Here is a 15,916-nt window from a genome sequence, read left to right as displayed (position 1 = left end):
CCAAATTTCAATCATGAATTCGACGATTTTCTTTCAATTGTAAAATCATATAATAAATCATGCTACACGCAGTATATTTGTCCTTTATGTGTACCTATTATCTTGTATAAAAAGAATATTTTTAAGTAATCGTAGACCCCACAAAACAAGTGAGGAGAAATTTAAATCTTAAATAAATACAACTCAATAAAGATTGAAAAGGAGAAAAGAGTACCATAAACAATATACGTAATATAAACAATATACGTATTCAATTATTAAAAAGAAGAAGATATTTGATCTTGCAGTTACTTTATGATCTGATTTATTTTAAGAAAAATATAAAAATGGGCCAAATATTGCTTCAATGTTCACTTTATTGCACAAGGATTTTTTTTTTCAACGATGAAAAGCTGGTGGAGATCATTGGAGTCTGAGGTTTTGGTTAATTATATTTATACTTCACCATAGCTTTTGCCATACGTTATAAGTAGCCTATTTATGCAACTTTTTTTTGGTATATATATAAAAATAATGATAGTTTCTGTTTGTCAATTGTCAGAATAATAGGGATGAAGATGTTACAGTACAAACCAAAGAAGTGAACAAATCAAAATTAAGAAACACAAGAAAATGGTCCAAAATAGATCAAATACAACATAGATTGAAAGTTGATAAATACACATGTTGGAGTTTATGGTAGCTACATTAACACTTCAACTGAGATCAAGTCTTTCAACTTTCTCCCAATGCTTTCTTTATATCACCCTGCAACCATAAATGTGAAGAAACTTGTCACATAGTTTGGCAGAGAAACTCATGAGAGAGAGAGAGAGAGAGAGAGCGAGAGGAGGGAGGGAGGACCTCGATTGCCAATGGTGAGGTAGACGTTGCATAACGTCTAATTACATTCCCATCTTTGTCGACTAAAAACTTGGTGAAGTTCCATTTTATTTGGGAGCCGAACCAACCGCCTTTGCTTGCTTTAAGGAACTTATAAACAGGTGCTGCATTTGGCCCATTCACTTTCACCTGACAGTAGAGTAGAGAGCATCACAGTTAACACGAATACGTTACATTAGCCACAAACAGCTTCAACTTTCCTAGGCAGATCATTTCAGCTAACATGTCATCACAAAGCAATATACAAGCAAGGAAGAAGGAAAGCGGTTACTGTTGCCACGTTGAACATCCATTGCCCAGAAAAAAAGAAAAAGAAACAAAATGAATGAATTTAAGGCATTAACTTATGCCTCCAGACTAAAGGTTAGTGGGTCGTAGAGGAATTAATTTGAGCACAATTTGGGACCGTTTACCTAACATGTGAAAGCTACTGCTTGAGCAACTACACTGTAGGCATATAAATATTTATGATAACATATAGACCGACTAACTACCACTACTACAACCACCATTAAACCATATACGTGATCTTTTATGTCAACCACAAACTATGAGCATATAGGGTTAGTTGCAAAAGATTTTGTAGCCATTAACCATTTTTGTGACATACATATTATTTCTACAATACCAATAATGAATTATCATTTTGTCGCAATTCCACGCATGGTCACTAAAGTAAACTCCCATTATATTAAAGCAAAAACAAATGTATCAATATGAAGTTCACTAGTTGGGACTTTTTTTTCTTTTTTGATGGTAGTTCACCAGTTGGGACTTGGGAAGACATGTTTCCAGATTACATATGCCAAAATAACAAATAGAATTGAAAATCCTCAAAAAAATATGATTAAATAGGAAAAGAGACTATAAGATGTAATTTCAAATAACCCTTTAAAGAGTAAACAGGGAAAAAAAAAGTAGATAAAAAGTGAAACATCTCGATAGAGTAATGACAAGCCTGAAAAGTAGTGTCATCCATACAGGTTTGGCCACACAAAAATAAAATGCTCACCCTCCATTTAATACCTATAGCAAGACATGAATACACGTTTTCACGCCACTCATAATGTCATCAGCCCAAGTGAAATAATGAGCTGATGGCTTAAAGTATAGATCCACTTGGTTATAACAAACTTGGTGACAAGCAAATGATATTTTGGATTATTCACTTAAAATCTCAACCTGTTATTTTACACTTTCTCGTCAAATAATTTTATGAGTATTTATATAGGATAGTAAACAAAGGCCAAAAAATTCTTAGAATATGAGGTAGTTACAGTATATCTTCACACCAAACTGATTACACAACTGAAGAGAACTACGAGTATTTTCGACAAACAATAAAATAATAGAAAAAGAACCCCTAAAATATTCAAGTTAATGAATCTGTGTCCAGGGCATCAGTTTTGTAGTTAGAAACAAATGGTATTCGAATAGCATTAAGATAACATCAGTGCATCCTTTGCCCCCATAAAGTCATCTACAAATTTAAGATGAAACACACCTTAGGCCTTCCCAAGTTGCAACACAAAACCACCCAAAATGAACATTTAATCTCCAGAGAACCAATTTCTTGTGCAATAAACACAAAGATAACTAGACTCCTACACTTACTTTCTAGTATAATGTGTGTTAAAAAATGTAGTTTTGGGACTGACTTGCACCATTGCAGAACTTTTTATTATGAATCAAAAATTAAAAAGCAGTTGATGCTTTATATTTACACTACTTAATCAGGTCAAACCCTTGCCAACCACTAACAACATTGGTAGTATAAATCACTTTTGTGGAGGCAAGGAACTATCTTTTTATTGTTTATTTTCCTTTTGCTTCTTTAGAGTAATTACTCTAGTCCAGCAAAAAGTTGATAGATTTGGCGCAATTCCATTTTTTCCAGACTAACTTATTGGGTTTGAATACTCAGATCAGTGAAAGATATTCACTTTCTGCCACTATTCTGAACTGAGCTATACCTCAACAAAGCATGTCAAACTAACAAGAAAAGCATCGTGAACATAGTCGGATTTAGGGGGGCAGGAGGGAACTGTAGAATGTGTTCTTCCCCCTCAGCCAGTGTACAACTTTTCTAGTTGCTGTAATTTGAGTCAAGAACCTAAGTTATAGCTTTTACATTCCAAAACCGTGTTTGGAACCAACTAGATATTTTAACAAAAGCGATTATTCAAATAAAAGACTTTGTTCATGTTTTTTATTCTTTTCTAATTTCCACAAAGTAATCTCCTACATCTGTCCATGATCCTCAATCAATACTATCCTAAATTCTTCAATTAGGAAGGCAAGGTGAATCCCAATAGGCTGAAACTGCTTACCTTCTGGAAAATGGGATACTCAGCTTTGAATCTTGAGCAAGCAAATTGTTCTGCATCTTGGCTTGTACCTGGCTCTTGATACAAGAACTGGTTGCATGGGAAGGCCAATATCTCGAAACCTGAGATGCAGCATCAAAATTATGAACACAGGCATCCATCCACAAATTTCTCTGAAAAAAGATGTTTAAGCAAGACCACAAACTCATAAAATACAACATTACACCTAAACTCAAAACCTCAGTCACAAGAATAAAATATTGACACAAAAATATTCAATTTTGGTTCATGGAGGAGTATGCAATACTACCACCCAAAAAAACAGCAAATAAGAGATTGGAAAGGAATTAACAGAAAACTAACAAACCTTTATCCTTGTATTTCGAGTAAAGATCAGTCAACTGGGTATAATTTGAATTTGTGAACCCACTGTTTCAGCCAATCAAATAGACAATCACGACATGCTCAAATACTAAAAATTTAAAACACAAAATTAAAACAAAACCCAAACCGAAGATTGGAAAAAAAAATGTTAAGAAAGAAGCTTCTCACCATTTGGAAGCGACATTAACAACAAGCAAGACTTTCCCTTTATAGATACTCAGGTTAACATCATTAGCTTTGCTGTCCTGCTCACATCATTCAAAATTACAACTTTCCATAATTAATCAAAATCAATCAAGCAACAAAACGCTGCTTCGCAGACAAAACCCAAAAAGAGGATTAAAAATTGAACCTTGACAGTAAATTCATGTATAGATTTTTCTGGGACTGAAGAAGAAGCGCCCATATCCTCTTTCTCCGTCTCTCAACAGCTGATAGATAGATATAGATGTCTGAATGCAAATTTAAAGTTTGAAATTTTTGGGATGAGAGTGTGAAAGGGATGAGAGTGCTTTGAGTGATCACATGAATTATGTAAATTAGGCTTATCATTTATTTATCACCTTATACAGCTGTTTTTTATTCGACGTTTGAAAAAAAGGGTCTCACATTTATGCCAGAGTAGCGCCTATGCTGTATGTTTATTTATTTTTGAAGTACTTATTTGCTATTTCAAACGACAATAAGGGAAGGAATATATGCTTGCGAATGTAATGCTTGAATAATCTCTTAAGAATAGGATATTGTTATTATACACATTTAATACTAATAATTACTGTGCAGTCCACGAGAAATTATTATTTAATAATATTAGTAAAATTATAAAACGAGTATTAATAAAATGTTTGCTAATAATTACAGCTTTCTTAACTTAAAAACATTATTTGCTTTTGAATTAAATCTCTTAAGAATAGGATATTGTTATTATACACATTTAATACTAATAATTACTGTGCAGTCCACGAGAAATTATTATTTAATAATATTAGTAAAATTATAAAACGAGTATTAATAAAATGTTTGCTAATAATTACAGCTTTCTTAACTTAAAAACATTATTTGCTTTTGAATTAATTATGTTTTGTGTGCTCAACTTTCAATGCTTTCCAAAACATGTCCATAGGACCATACCTTTCATTTTCTACCCAAAAATAACTTTTAGCAATTTACAAAAAAAATCACAGTATACAAAAATCGACTATAACAACGTATGACAATCGGTTAACAAAATAAAATTAGTGATTCGAGAACTCTCTTTAATTTGGGATATTGTAGGCACACGAATTTTTAAAGAAAATAAATATATTTTTGTTAATTTTATATCTTTATTTATTTTAAAATCTCATGAAATCAATGATTAATATGATATATTATTGATAAAGATATTGAGATCAATTTCTTTGGCAGTAAGTAAAATCTTAGTATTGATATATATCAATCTTCAAGAGCCAATAAAATTATGTCACGTCAGCCCTAGGCCCATAATCATGTGGGCTCTGGCCCAAAACCTGACTCTTCTACAACTATAAATAAGGGTCTCCATATCAATTTTAAACACACCAAAAATCATAATTCAAAAGCTCAAGAATTGGAGGAGGATTATCTATAATAGACTTCTCTCCAATATCCAAGGTGTCCCTTCAAGGTTCAAAGCGTTTTTCGTGGAAGCAGCTCAAAGCTCAAGTCAAACTCAATATTCGATTCAGAAATAGGAAGAATGCCCTCTGCAACAACGTTATAAAGCTCAAAGCTCAAGGTTCAAGGCGTTCTTCGTGGAAGCAGTCCAAAGCTCAAATCAAACCCAACGTTCGATCCAAAAATAATTAAGACTATCTCTTATTATCAAGTCCAAGAAAAATTAATAAATTACTCAATCTCAAATATATCCATTAAGTAGGCCCCATATAAGGCAATCAAATATTCTTAAGTCAAACATATCATCTCAGTCAATCAAAATATCTTGAGCTGTCACAAAAAGTAATAAAAATGAATTAACTTTTGAAAATTAAAAAAATATCATGAACTTTCTTATACACAATTGATGTTGAATGCTTTGCATGTATTTTTGTGGGAGTTCTTACATTTTTTTTACAAAAAAAGATAATTTTGTGTGAAAAGTTATCAATAATAACACATTTCTAACCTAAAAAAAAGGAATCATGGCATTACACATATGATTAAATTATGCGTTAAATGAAAAAACATAATTAATTTATTTTTTAAAAATTGACCATCTATACTATATTAAAAAGGCAATTTACAATTGGAAATCAATTTCAAAGCATTTTGTAGTTATAATAAGGGGTTATAAACCAGAAAATTGACAAACTATATGTATTTTCTGGCAATAACCCCTTATAATAAATTGAAAGTTTATTTGTAAGCTATTTTTTTTTTCTTTTCTTTTTCTTTATCTTTTTTTGTTTTGTTTTATTTCTTTCTACAATTATGAAATTCAACTAATTATAAAATATTTAATGTTAGGTCCCGGAAGGTCTAGAATAGGTGTATGGGGGGGGGATACACCTATACCTATAGACTATTTTTCAAAACACAAAACAGAACAACCTTTTGAAGTTAACTGAAAGAGAAGACTTCAGTTAAACAAAGGTTGAAGACCGATACTGAAGATGACTTCAGTAACGAGATGTCAGTTAAGAAACAGAGGAGAATTATGAATCTTACTGATTATCTGAAGATTTATCAGTTAGACTAATAACACTGGCAGCGGAAAACTTTTCTTTTGAAAAAGCTTTTGATAAACACGTTGTCAGGTTAAGGTTTCACTTTGTGATTAATCAGTTTCAGTTAATAACAGGTTTGTGCACAGAGAAGAAAGTAAGAACTAAAAGCGATAAAAGACAAAAGATTTTTACGTGGTTCGAAATAAGTTCCTACATCCACGGTTAGTTGATCACACTGACAAACACTCTGGGCTTGTGCTTATGGGTGCACAACAAACCTTACAACTGAAAATCAAATTTTCAGTACCAACACATTGGGTTGGATTTCTCGCTCCCTTTTAGCACACTAAGACACCACAATGCCTTTGCTAATGGTTGGCTAAGATCTCTTGGAGTCAGAACACTGGTCTGAACTCTGCTCTACTCAAACACTCTTTTCGCTCAGTTGAAAGGAGGTTCGAAATACGAACTAGATCACAGAGAACAGGTTCTCTGTAATCGGAACTTAGGCTTTGTATATTACAAATATTTGCCTAAGGATCTAAGAGAATGTAGGTAATCAGTAGTCTGATTTTGGCTTTGTGAATTCTCTTCTTCGATTCAAATCTTTGAAGACTTTGAATGGCTGAGTTGCAATTTTGACAGCGTTTCAGCTTGTGCTTTTGAATCGGTGAAGATTGAAGTGATCCTCGAGCTCTATTTATAGAAGAGGTCTTGAATAGATCCGTTGGCGGAGATGGTCTTCAAGAATTCATCCGTTGTGAGAGTAATTTGAATTTGGGCTGAGGTTTCAATCTTCGATGTTCCTTGTTTGGTGAGAAACGGCGTTTCAGGTAAATGAGATAAGACGCCTCTGAAAAGTAGTCACCAAAAAGGAATGCTCTACAGAGAAAGGACGATCCTCTGTATCTCTGCATTTAATGCGATTGTACTTGGAGTGAGTGACTTCCTTTAAACTTCTAGAGATTCAGTCTGAGGAAGAATGTCAACTGATACTTGACTTTAGTATCAGTCCGCTAAATCCACGTAGCCAGTATTGATGAATCAGTTATGACTGATTCTTCAGTTGAGAAACTCGTTCAGTCAAACATCCGTATTTGACTTTGCCTTTAATTGCAAACATCAGTTGAGTTCTTCAGTCTTCAATTTTCAGCCCTCCGGTCTTCAGTCTTCAGTCTTCAGAACACTAAACAAACTAGAAGGAGAACTCCAACACTTGAATTCGAAAGGTTCTAGTCTATTACAAAGAAAACCTAAGGATTTTAGTATCATCAAAACTAGGGCTAGGATATTTCATTAAGTTCCCAATAATTTCCCCCTTTTTGATGATGCCAAAACCATACAATCAGTTCTAAGACAAGAAGCGACTGAAAGAAAAAGGCAAGTTACTAGACAGGGTGAATACTATTCCCCCTTAACAGATTATCCTAAAAACTTGTACTTAGAGGAAAAACAGAATTGTTAAAGGACATAACGAAGACAAAACTGAAATTAGTAATCAGAGCCTGGACAAAAATACATTGTCTTCAGGTTGAGATCAAAAGTAGTAGTATTTTCATTTCAAGAAGGTAACTGATGAGAAATCAGTTTTGGTACAGAGTAAAGCATAAGAAAAGAAAATACATACAAACAAACACAAAATTGAATTTGTGTTGCACTCCATCTTAATCTTGATCTTGATCTTCTTCTTGTTGTTCCTTTGCTTGTTTCTTCTACACTTGTTCTCCATTGACTCGAGGTCTTTCTGGTTCGTCTCCCTTTTAAACTTCTGGTGATCTTTTTGCTTTACCAGCTTCAGTCTCTGAAGGTTTTTCTTTGCCTTCTTTCCGCCTTTTTGGCAACATCAAAAAGGAAGGATGACTGAGGTTGGAAGCAACAATCAGACAATACCCAACTCTGTTTCACAGAATCTCGTGAGAAGATTCGAGAAGAGTTTGAGCAGAAGTGACTCAAAAGAGGAAGACGCCAGTGGGTGAGGGAGATGATGAGAGAGAAGGGGAAGATGAGTGTTTGGTGGAGATGAAGGTGGGGGATATCGATGGGTATGCATAGCTCTTGTGAAAAGAACTAAGAAGAGCGGCTATGCATACAGACCTTAAAGGGTGGGAAGAGGGTTTAAGATGGAGAAAGAGGAAGAGTACGTGGGATGGGTGTGAGAATGGAACATCGAATCAGTGACAATTGTGAGGACTAACACTGTCGATTTTCCTGCATTAGGTCTATGTTGAGAAGACCGTGTGCGGCAAGAGATACCGGCGGACAACAAGAGAGAACTCGTTGTTGTTGCCATTATGGGAGGTGTGCAAGATACACGAGATAAGTTTGATAACCAGTTGAAGTAACTAAAGGAAGTTGTTACTTCAACTTTTATCCTCACGAAGCTTAGAAGCTTCTTTGCGCTTGGCATTATGATGGAAGACACTCGAATCTCCGAATACAAGTGAGAGAAGAAAGGAGCTTGACTTCGGAGAAGGATCCCAATCCAGTTGAATGGTCCGGTGTAGACAAGGTAGGCGACCATCATTTTCCCACTCCATGACTTCTTTGTCATTGGTCTCTCCATGGTCGGAACAAGAGTTTTTTGTAGAAATAAAGTATTCTCACAAAGTAGTCTGTGGAAGATGTTATGTTGTGATGAAGAAAAGTATCAAGGCTTAAGGTATTTAAAATACTAAAATTGTGAAGGTTTTTCGATTTTGGCGCCTTAAACCAATTTGAAAAGAGTACTTCACGTTCGCCGTCTCTGCAGGAGACGTGTGCCTCAAAAGTAGAGAAAATCAAATCAAGGTTTCTTGTCAAATCAACGAAATTTGCAAGATTCGTAGCAGAGGCAAGAGAAAAGGCGGGACAAATTAAGACATTTTTAAAGACAACTTAAAAGATTTATCTAGCAAGGATATCAGTTAAAGTTTCCAACAATCAGTTAAGATATCTAAAAGTTTCTCATTAGATAGAAAATTGTTTTTCAAAACAAAGGTTCATAACTGAAAATAACGGATATACTGCACAAATTAAATTACTTACTGGTCGACTGATCATTGTAGTCAATCGATACCGCGTCTTTAGTTGAACAGTTGAGATCAGTTCCCCCTCAAGAAGATACATCTTCTTAGGTTGCCACGTCATCAGTTGAGAGGCTTCAGTTGACTGATCATCAGTTGTTGAGACTTCAGTAGAGATCTTCGATTTAAGCATCATTCTTCGGGATTTAGTAGTCCGATCCTTCCACATAGATCATTGAATCTATCTTTCGAAAGAGCTTTGGTCAACAAATCGGCTCGTTGAATGCTTGTATGGATCTTCACAACTGCTACATCTTTCTTTTCCACATGTTCACGGATGAAGTGATGACGTACTTTGACATGCTTTTCCACAAGATTCTGTGAAATCGCAATAGCACTGGAGCTATCGCAGTAGATAGGAACTTCTCTTTCTTCGATCCCGTAGTCCTTCAATTGTTGGACTAGCCATAGAATTTTTTAACAGCAACTTCCCGCAGCTAGGGATGGCAACAGGCCGGATCTGGACCGGATCTCATCAATCCCAGATCCAGATCCATTTTTATCTATCAGATCCAGATCCGGATCCAGATCCACGGATCTAAAAATTTTGGATCCAGATCCAGATCCGTCAGATCCGTGGGTCTGCGGGTCCAGATCCATGGATCTACTATTTTTAAATTTAATTTTAAAAAAATGCAAAAATTCACATGAACATGGCTGAATCTGTCGAAAATGGTTGAAATCAACAATTTATCTAACAAAACTAACAATTTAATGGCTGCCAAATTAACAAATCTAACAATAAGTTTCAAATATAGTCATAAATCTAACAATTTATCTAACAAAATCTCTGTAGTAGTAACTAGAAATTCTCGCTTCGGCTGCATATTGCGGTCATCAGAGGAAAAAGCTCAAGCGCTGCTCAAGCTTTTAACGGCAATCTCAAGGCAAGCCTTCTTTGTATTTTGGTTATGGGGTTTCGAAGAGAGAGCGGCGACCTGTAACTTCGCCGACGAACTGGATTACGAGGGAGGGCGGCAGGGTGAGGCCGACAGACTGGAGGGAGGCTGGGAGGGAGATGGGCAGGGACGCAGGGTGAGGGAGGCTAAAACGAACTGGAGAGAGGTTGTAACTTCGCCTTCGCCGGCGAACTGGATTGAGAGGGAGGGCGGCGACCTGGCAGCTGGAGTGGAGGGAGGCTGGTGAGGGAGGGCGGCGACCTGGCGGCTGGAGTGGAGAGGGAGGACCGAGAGAGTTGGAGAAAATACTAGGGTTTGTAGCTCTTATTTGTGTATTATCATTAATTTTTAATATATTTAATATTATTACTAAATTAAATATAATAAATAAATAATATATATATATATATATTAAAACAAACGGGTCCACGGGTCGGATCTGGGTCGGATCCGGATCTAAAATTTTAAGATCCAGATCCAGATCCGTTTTAAAAAATGAGATCCAGATCCGGCCCAGATTCATCGGGTCCAAAAAAATGAGATCCAGATCCGTAAAAACGGATCTGGATCGACGGATCTGGACCGGGTCCAGGATCCATTGCCATCCCTACCCGCAACAACATATTCAGCTTCAGTTGTGAAGGTGGCGACTGATGTGTGTGATTTAGTTATCTATTTTCGTGGCGTTTTGCCGTTGATTTTTCCTTGATATTACCCAAGTTGTTGACATTTGGCGTAGGAATTGCATGGATGGAGGAGAAAGCTTGAAGATGGAAGAAATATTGAAAGTCGAGAAATTGTTGAAGAAGTTGGTGATTTTTGGAGGAATTTAGAGATTTGGCTTTGGAGCTAATTATTTTGTAATTTAATTAAGTCAAATACTCTTTTAATTAATTTTGGGCTTTAGTTTTTTGGAAAGGGCCGAAACCCATATTAATTAGGGTGTTCGGCCACTTATGGGTTGGATTCCTTGTGTTTGATTAGAATTAGGATTCTTAGTTTTGATAGGAGCCGCACATATATATATATATATATGATAGGAGGTAGATTAGATTTAGTTTTATTATATATTTTTTTAACTTAAGCATTAGGTATTTAGTTTTAGTTTTTTGAGAACAGCCGCACTTTTGGAATTTGATTAGCTAGAGTTGACTTTGTTTTTATTTCATGCAACTTTTCCCTTCCATGCAAATTCTCGATTCCATAGTTTTTAGCCTTTGATTTCATAGCTTTAGTTAGATTTAATTCTTGCATCTGTTTTCTGAATTTTGCGGCTGGATTAAGTTTCGAAGGAGCAGACGATTTTCTTCAATCGGTTCAAGTTTAATTTAATTTCCTGCAATTTATTTATTAGTCTTGTTCGTTTATTTTAATTATGTTTATTTTTATTTATTTGATTGTTTTTATTTTAAGCATGAGTAGCTAAATCTTTTAATTCGGCGAGAATAATGAAACTCTAATTTAATAATCTGTGAGACCTAATTGGTTTAAAATTGATTCCTATTGATTCCGATTAATTCCTAGATTCCAAGATAATTCTGATTTTATTTAAGCCTGATCAACTTAAGTTTAATTGGATTACAGTCAATTAGTTCCTGCCAATCCGTAATTGTTGGAATTGGACTAATTAGTGATACAACTACCGTGTTCGTAGGGGGAATTAATTGGTATATTAATTATTACTAGCGTCTCTAGGATAATTGATATAAATTGGGTTCCTTCATCTTAATGCTATTAGAATATTAAATCTTGGTCTGGCGTCTCCAGCTAGGTTATATTTTAATAAGGGAAATAAGCAGGTCTGGCGTCTCCAGCTGTTTATCGACACAGTAAGTAGGAATTGGGGTACGTCCGTTGCGTTTCACGGTATCCTATAACTAGTTGGTTGATAGGGATTGATTAATTATTGCGTCGAGGATAAGAGTTGAATTAGAGTGGATTTATTTGAGCCGAATTACCCTTTTCATATATTTACTTCAAGCGTATTTTATTTGATTTAATTCTGCATTCTTAGTCTAATTAATTCCACTTAAATTTAAGGCGTTGTGGCATCACCGTTTTTATAGATTTAGGGATTTGAATGAGTTTTAACTGCTCTCTATGGGATCGACCCTGCTTGCCATTGTATTAATTTATTTTGGTAATTCCGCAGGAATTATTTTGGTGGTTGGCGACGTCCACCAGCGACTGAAGTTTGTTTCTTTGAAAACCATGAGATAAGTTTGTTGCCTGAGAATTGACAAGTGTCGGAAGTTGATTTCCGATCAATTTTGCATCCTGCAAAATTTGAGCCTGAGTATCCTGAGAGCTTGAAGTTGTCGTCAGCTAGATACTAAAGACCTATATTGGGTGTGCCTTTGAGATATCTTAGAATGCGTTTAGCAACGTCCATATGAGCTTCTTTCGGATTTGATTGATATCTCGCATATACTCCGACTGCAAAAGCTATGCCTGGTCTGCTTGCAGTTAAGTAAAGTAGTGATCCAATGATATCTCTGTACTTAGTTGGTGATACAAATTTTCCTTCAGTTTCTGGATTCACCTTCCAATTGGTGTTCATTGGAATTTTTACTGACTTCATGTGTTGAATGCCAAACTTGTTGATTAGTTCCTTGGCATACTTTGATTGATTGATCAGTATCCCTTCTTTGGTCTGCTTCACTTGTAATCCCAGAAAGAAATTCATTTCTCCCATAATTGACATCTGGAATTTATTCGTCATAATTTCAGTAAACTTCTTGCACATTCGTTCGGATTTGGATCCGAAGATGATGTCATCAACATAAATCTGAACAAGTAGGAGGTCTTCTCCTTGTTTCAGTGTGAACAAAGTTCTGTCCACTGATCCCTTCTTGAATCCTTGTTCAATTAGATACTCAGAGAGAGTATCATACCATGCTCTTGGTGCTTGCTTCAATGCATAGAGCGCTTTCTTCAGCTTGTACACCTTATCTGGTCTAGCAATCTCATAGCTTGGAGGTTGTTCCACGTAGACTTCATCAGTGAGCACCCCATTGAGAAATGCACATTTTACATCCATTTGGTGTACTTTGAATATTTTATGAGCGGCATAGGCTAAGAAAAGTCTGACTGTTTCTAGTCTAGCAACAGGGGCAAAGTTTCACCGTGGTCGATTCCTTCTTCTTGACTGTATCCTTTAGCCACTAGTCTTGCTTTGTTTCTAACCACATTTCCTTTCTCGTCCTTTTTATTCTTGAAAATCCATTTCAGTCCTATAACTTTTGCATCACTGAGCGATCCACAAGTTCCCAAACTGAATTCCTATTGAATTCATTTAGTTCTTCTTGCATTGCGATAATCCATTGAGTGGATTTCAGTGCTTCTTCAACATCTTTGGGTTCTGCTAATAATGATCGTTGATAAAAAATATGCTAATAATGATCGTTGATAAAAAATATGTTGTTAATTGAGATCTTGATCATTGATTTGACTCACATACAACTATAAAAAGTCAACTTTATTTGAATAATATTAGTGAGATCTATCTTATGAAAGTTAAAAAAAATTATGAATGTAATCTTTTAAGTTATAAAATTATTACTAATTTTATTATAATTGTATAATATAAAAAGACATTTAACTTAAAAACCATTGATTACTTATACTTTTAAATAATTTAGTTAAATAATTATTACCGTGCATCACACAGGAGCAAAACTAGTTTAAACATAAAACAAAACCATATTAAATTGATTTATTATTACTGTTTATTCATATCAGATATTAATGACACTATCAGGTTGAAGTATGAAATGAATATATTTTTCAATGGAACTCCATATTGGGGGGGTCTCACGTGCATGGTCTATGGCCGATTAGTTCCTAAGCCACGGATAGGTAACATCACTCCACCTCGACCTTCATGGCCGAAATTTAAAGTTGTAAAGCATCTCCCGAAAGAACTTCGCAATGGAGATCTCATGGTATACGCAGCGGGCTGAACGGCCTTTCATATTTTCAACTAGCCGTCAAATTATACAAGTATCTATGTTATACTTGTGGCTAGCAACCCCTAAGATCAGGCTTGAAGAACGGTATGTGTGTGCGAGCATCAACCATAGCTAATCGCGTTCATGGACTTCTCACATTGCATTAGAGCTGTCAACAACCACATTCATGATATAGACTTGTACATCCTGTTCATGGACTTCTCAGTCTAGTGAATGCTTCTGCGTTCTGTATGATGTCAGATGCGGAAACTCCAAAAAATGATACAGAAACTGTATTAAATTGTGTTAAAACTCATGGTATTGAGAGCTCGGATCCTGTATTTTGCAGAGGATCAGTTGAAGGTGCTGATAATAAACGTCTAAAGTTGTCCATGTTAAATGATGCTCCTGCAGAAACTGATGCTGAGCATCATGTAAAACAAGATTCTCTTAATGTTAGTGAGCAGTCCACTAATTTGAACCGCATTGCAGCCGGTACGACAATATCTTCTGCCAATCACTGCAAGACTGTATGCTCAGACTTGAAAGAAGTTGCTGAGAAATCTGATCCTGATATTTCGCAGATGAACTCAGATTCTGACTGTGTGGAGGGAATTGGTGGTTGTTCACCTAATGATGACACCCGTGTCCAGCTTGACAGTGCAGATGGTGGCGGTGATGAAACAAATAAGACGAAGCATCTCCTATTACCTGAGAATAACCACGACAGTAAGCGGTAAACTTTTAATATACCTGTCTATGGTTTTTTGTTTACTTGATTTAACTTGCTTTATAATGTTTGACATTTCATATTTGTATTTTCAGGACTGAGTTTGTGGAAGAAGCATGTTCACCATTGCTCTCGGGCAATACTCCTGCAAAGGTTCTGAATAGCGGTCATCGTCATTCTATACTTCATTCTGCTTCTATATCTTATGGCCACATAGAAGATAGAACTGTTTCAATCACTCAGTCTACCTCATCATTGACTGACGGGGCATATGGTGCAAAAGCATCGCCTCCAAGTTCTTCCATATGCAACTTAGCTTCATTAGACAGTAATAATGAACATAATAGCTCTTCCAGTACAGATGTCCAGTTGCATCAAGAAAAGGCTAAACTTTCTGGAAAATGTACCAGCAAAGATGAATCTTTGTCATCCTTTCAAGCAATCATTAGATCTTTGACGAGAACCAAAGAGAGCATAGGCCGAGCTACACGGATAGCAATTGACTGTGCGAAACTTGGTTTTGCAACTAAGATAGATTTTTCTTATAGTGCAGATCATTTTGTAGCCCCAAATTTTGCCAAGACCTCATTTAGTTTGAATAATTTGCCTTCATTTCAGCGCCCTTGAGCCTTTTACTTGTCTGTGAACAACCACATTCATGATATAAGACTTGTACATTCTGTGGTAGACACTTTCATTATCCTTATGCTCTGATTCAATTATTGGTTTGTTGAAATGCTTGTTTGGTTACTTTGGTATTCTCCTTTATTGAGCTTATTTCATTCTGGCCACCTTTTTGTTTTAATTAAATGACATTCATGAATTAAAAATTAGATTAAATAATTCTACATATTTACATGATAATGAATTGCCGTCGAATTTCGACGGGCTGCTGTAAAAAAAAAAAAAAGGTTATTATCACGTATATCAAACAAGCTCATTAGTACATGTTTTGAAGGAACTTCTAAGTAAATATAACAGTTCTTCGAAATGAGAAG

General features: G+C 35.5%; 2 protein-coding genes across 4 annotated transcripts; one reads left to right on the top strand and one right to left on the bottom strand.

Annotated features, from left to right (window-relative positions):
* Nucleotides 1-477: 477 nt before the first annotated feature.
* On the bottom strand, nt 478-4,302 carry LOC131016194 (probable glutathione peroxidase 4). 2 transcript variants are annotated; one of them, XM_057944827.1, is made up of 6 exons: nt 3,946-4,302; nt 3,762-3,838; nt 3,577-3,638; nt 3,213-3,331; nt 844-1,011; nt 478-747 (listed from the first exon to the last, which is right to left on the bottom strand). In XM_057944827.1, the coding sequence occupies exons 1-6, from the start codon at nt 3,997-3,999 to the stop codon at nt 715-717; spliced, it is 513 nt and encodes a 170-aa protein (XP_057800810.1). In that variant the 5' UTR covers nt 4,000-4,302; the 3' UTR covers nt 478-714. The 2 variants fall into 2 exon arrangements, with proteins under 2 accessions (XP_057800810.1, XP_057800809.1); XM_057944826.1 differs by having other exon boundaries at nt 478-1,011; nt 3,946-4,203.
* A 10,107-nt stretch (nt 4,303-14,409) lies between these two features.
* Nucleotides 14,410-15,560, top strand: LOC131016193 (ENHANCER OF AG-4 protein 2-like). 2 transcript variants are annotated; one of them, XM_057944825.1, is made up of 3 exons: nt 14,410-14,924; nt 15,014-15,071; nt 15,280-15,473. In XM_057944825.1, exons 1-3 carry the CDS (start codon nt 14,440-14,442, stop codon nt 15,373-15,375), a joined length of 639 nt encoding a protein of 212 aa, XP_057800808.1. In that variant the 5' UTR covers nt 14,410-14,439; the 3' UTR covers nt 15,376-15,473. The 2 variants fall into 2 exon arrangements, with proteins under 2 accessions (XP_057800808.1, XP_057800807.1); XM_057944824.1 differs by having other exon boundaries at nt 14,421-14,683; nt 14,773-14,924; nt 15,014-15,560.
* Nucleotides 15,561-15,916: the final 356 nt, after the last annotated feature.

Source organism: Salvia miltiorrhiza, chromosome 3, assembly GCF_028751815.1.
Source record: "Salvia miltiorrhiza cultivar Shanhuang (shh) chromosome 3, IMPLAD_Smil_shh, whole genome shotgun sequence".
In the NCBI taxonomy this organism is placed as follows: domain Eukaryota; kingdom Viridiplantae; phylum Streptophyta; class Magnoliopsida; order Lamiales; family Lamiaceae; genus Salvia; species Salvia miltiorrhiza.
Note: the sequence above shows the minus strand (reverse complement) of the source record. Positions and strands in the feature narration are given on the sequence as shown.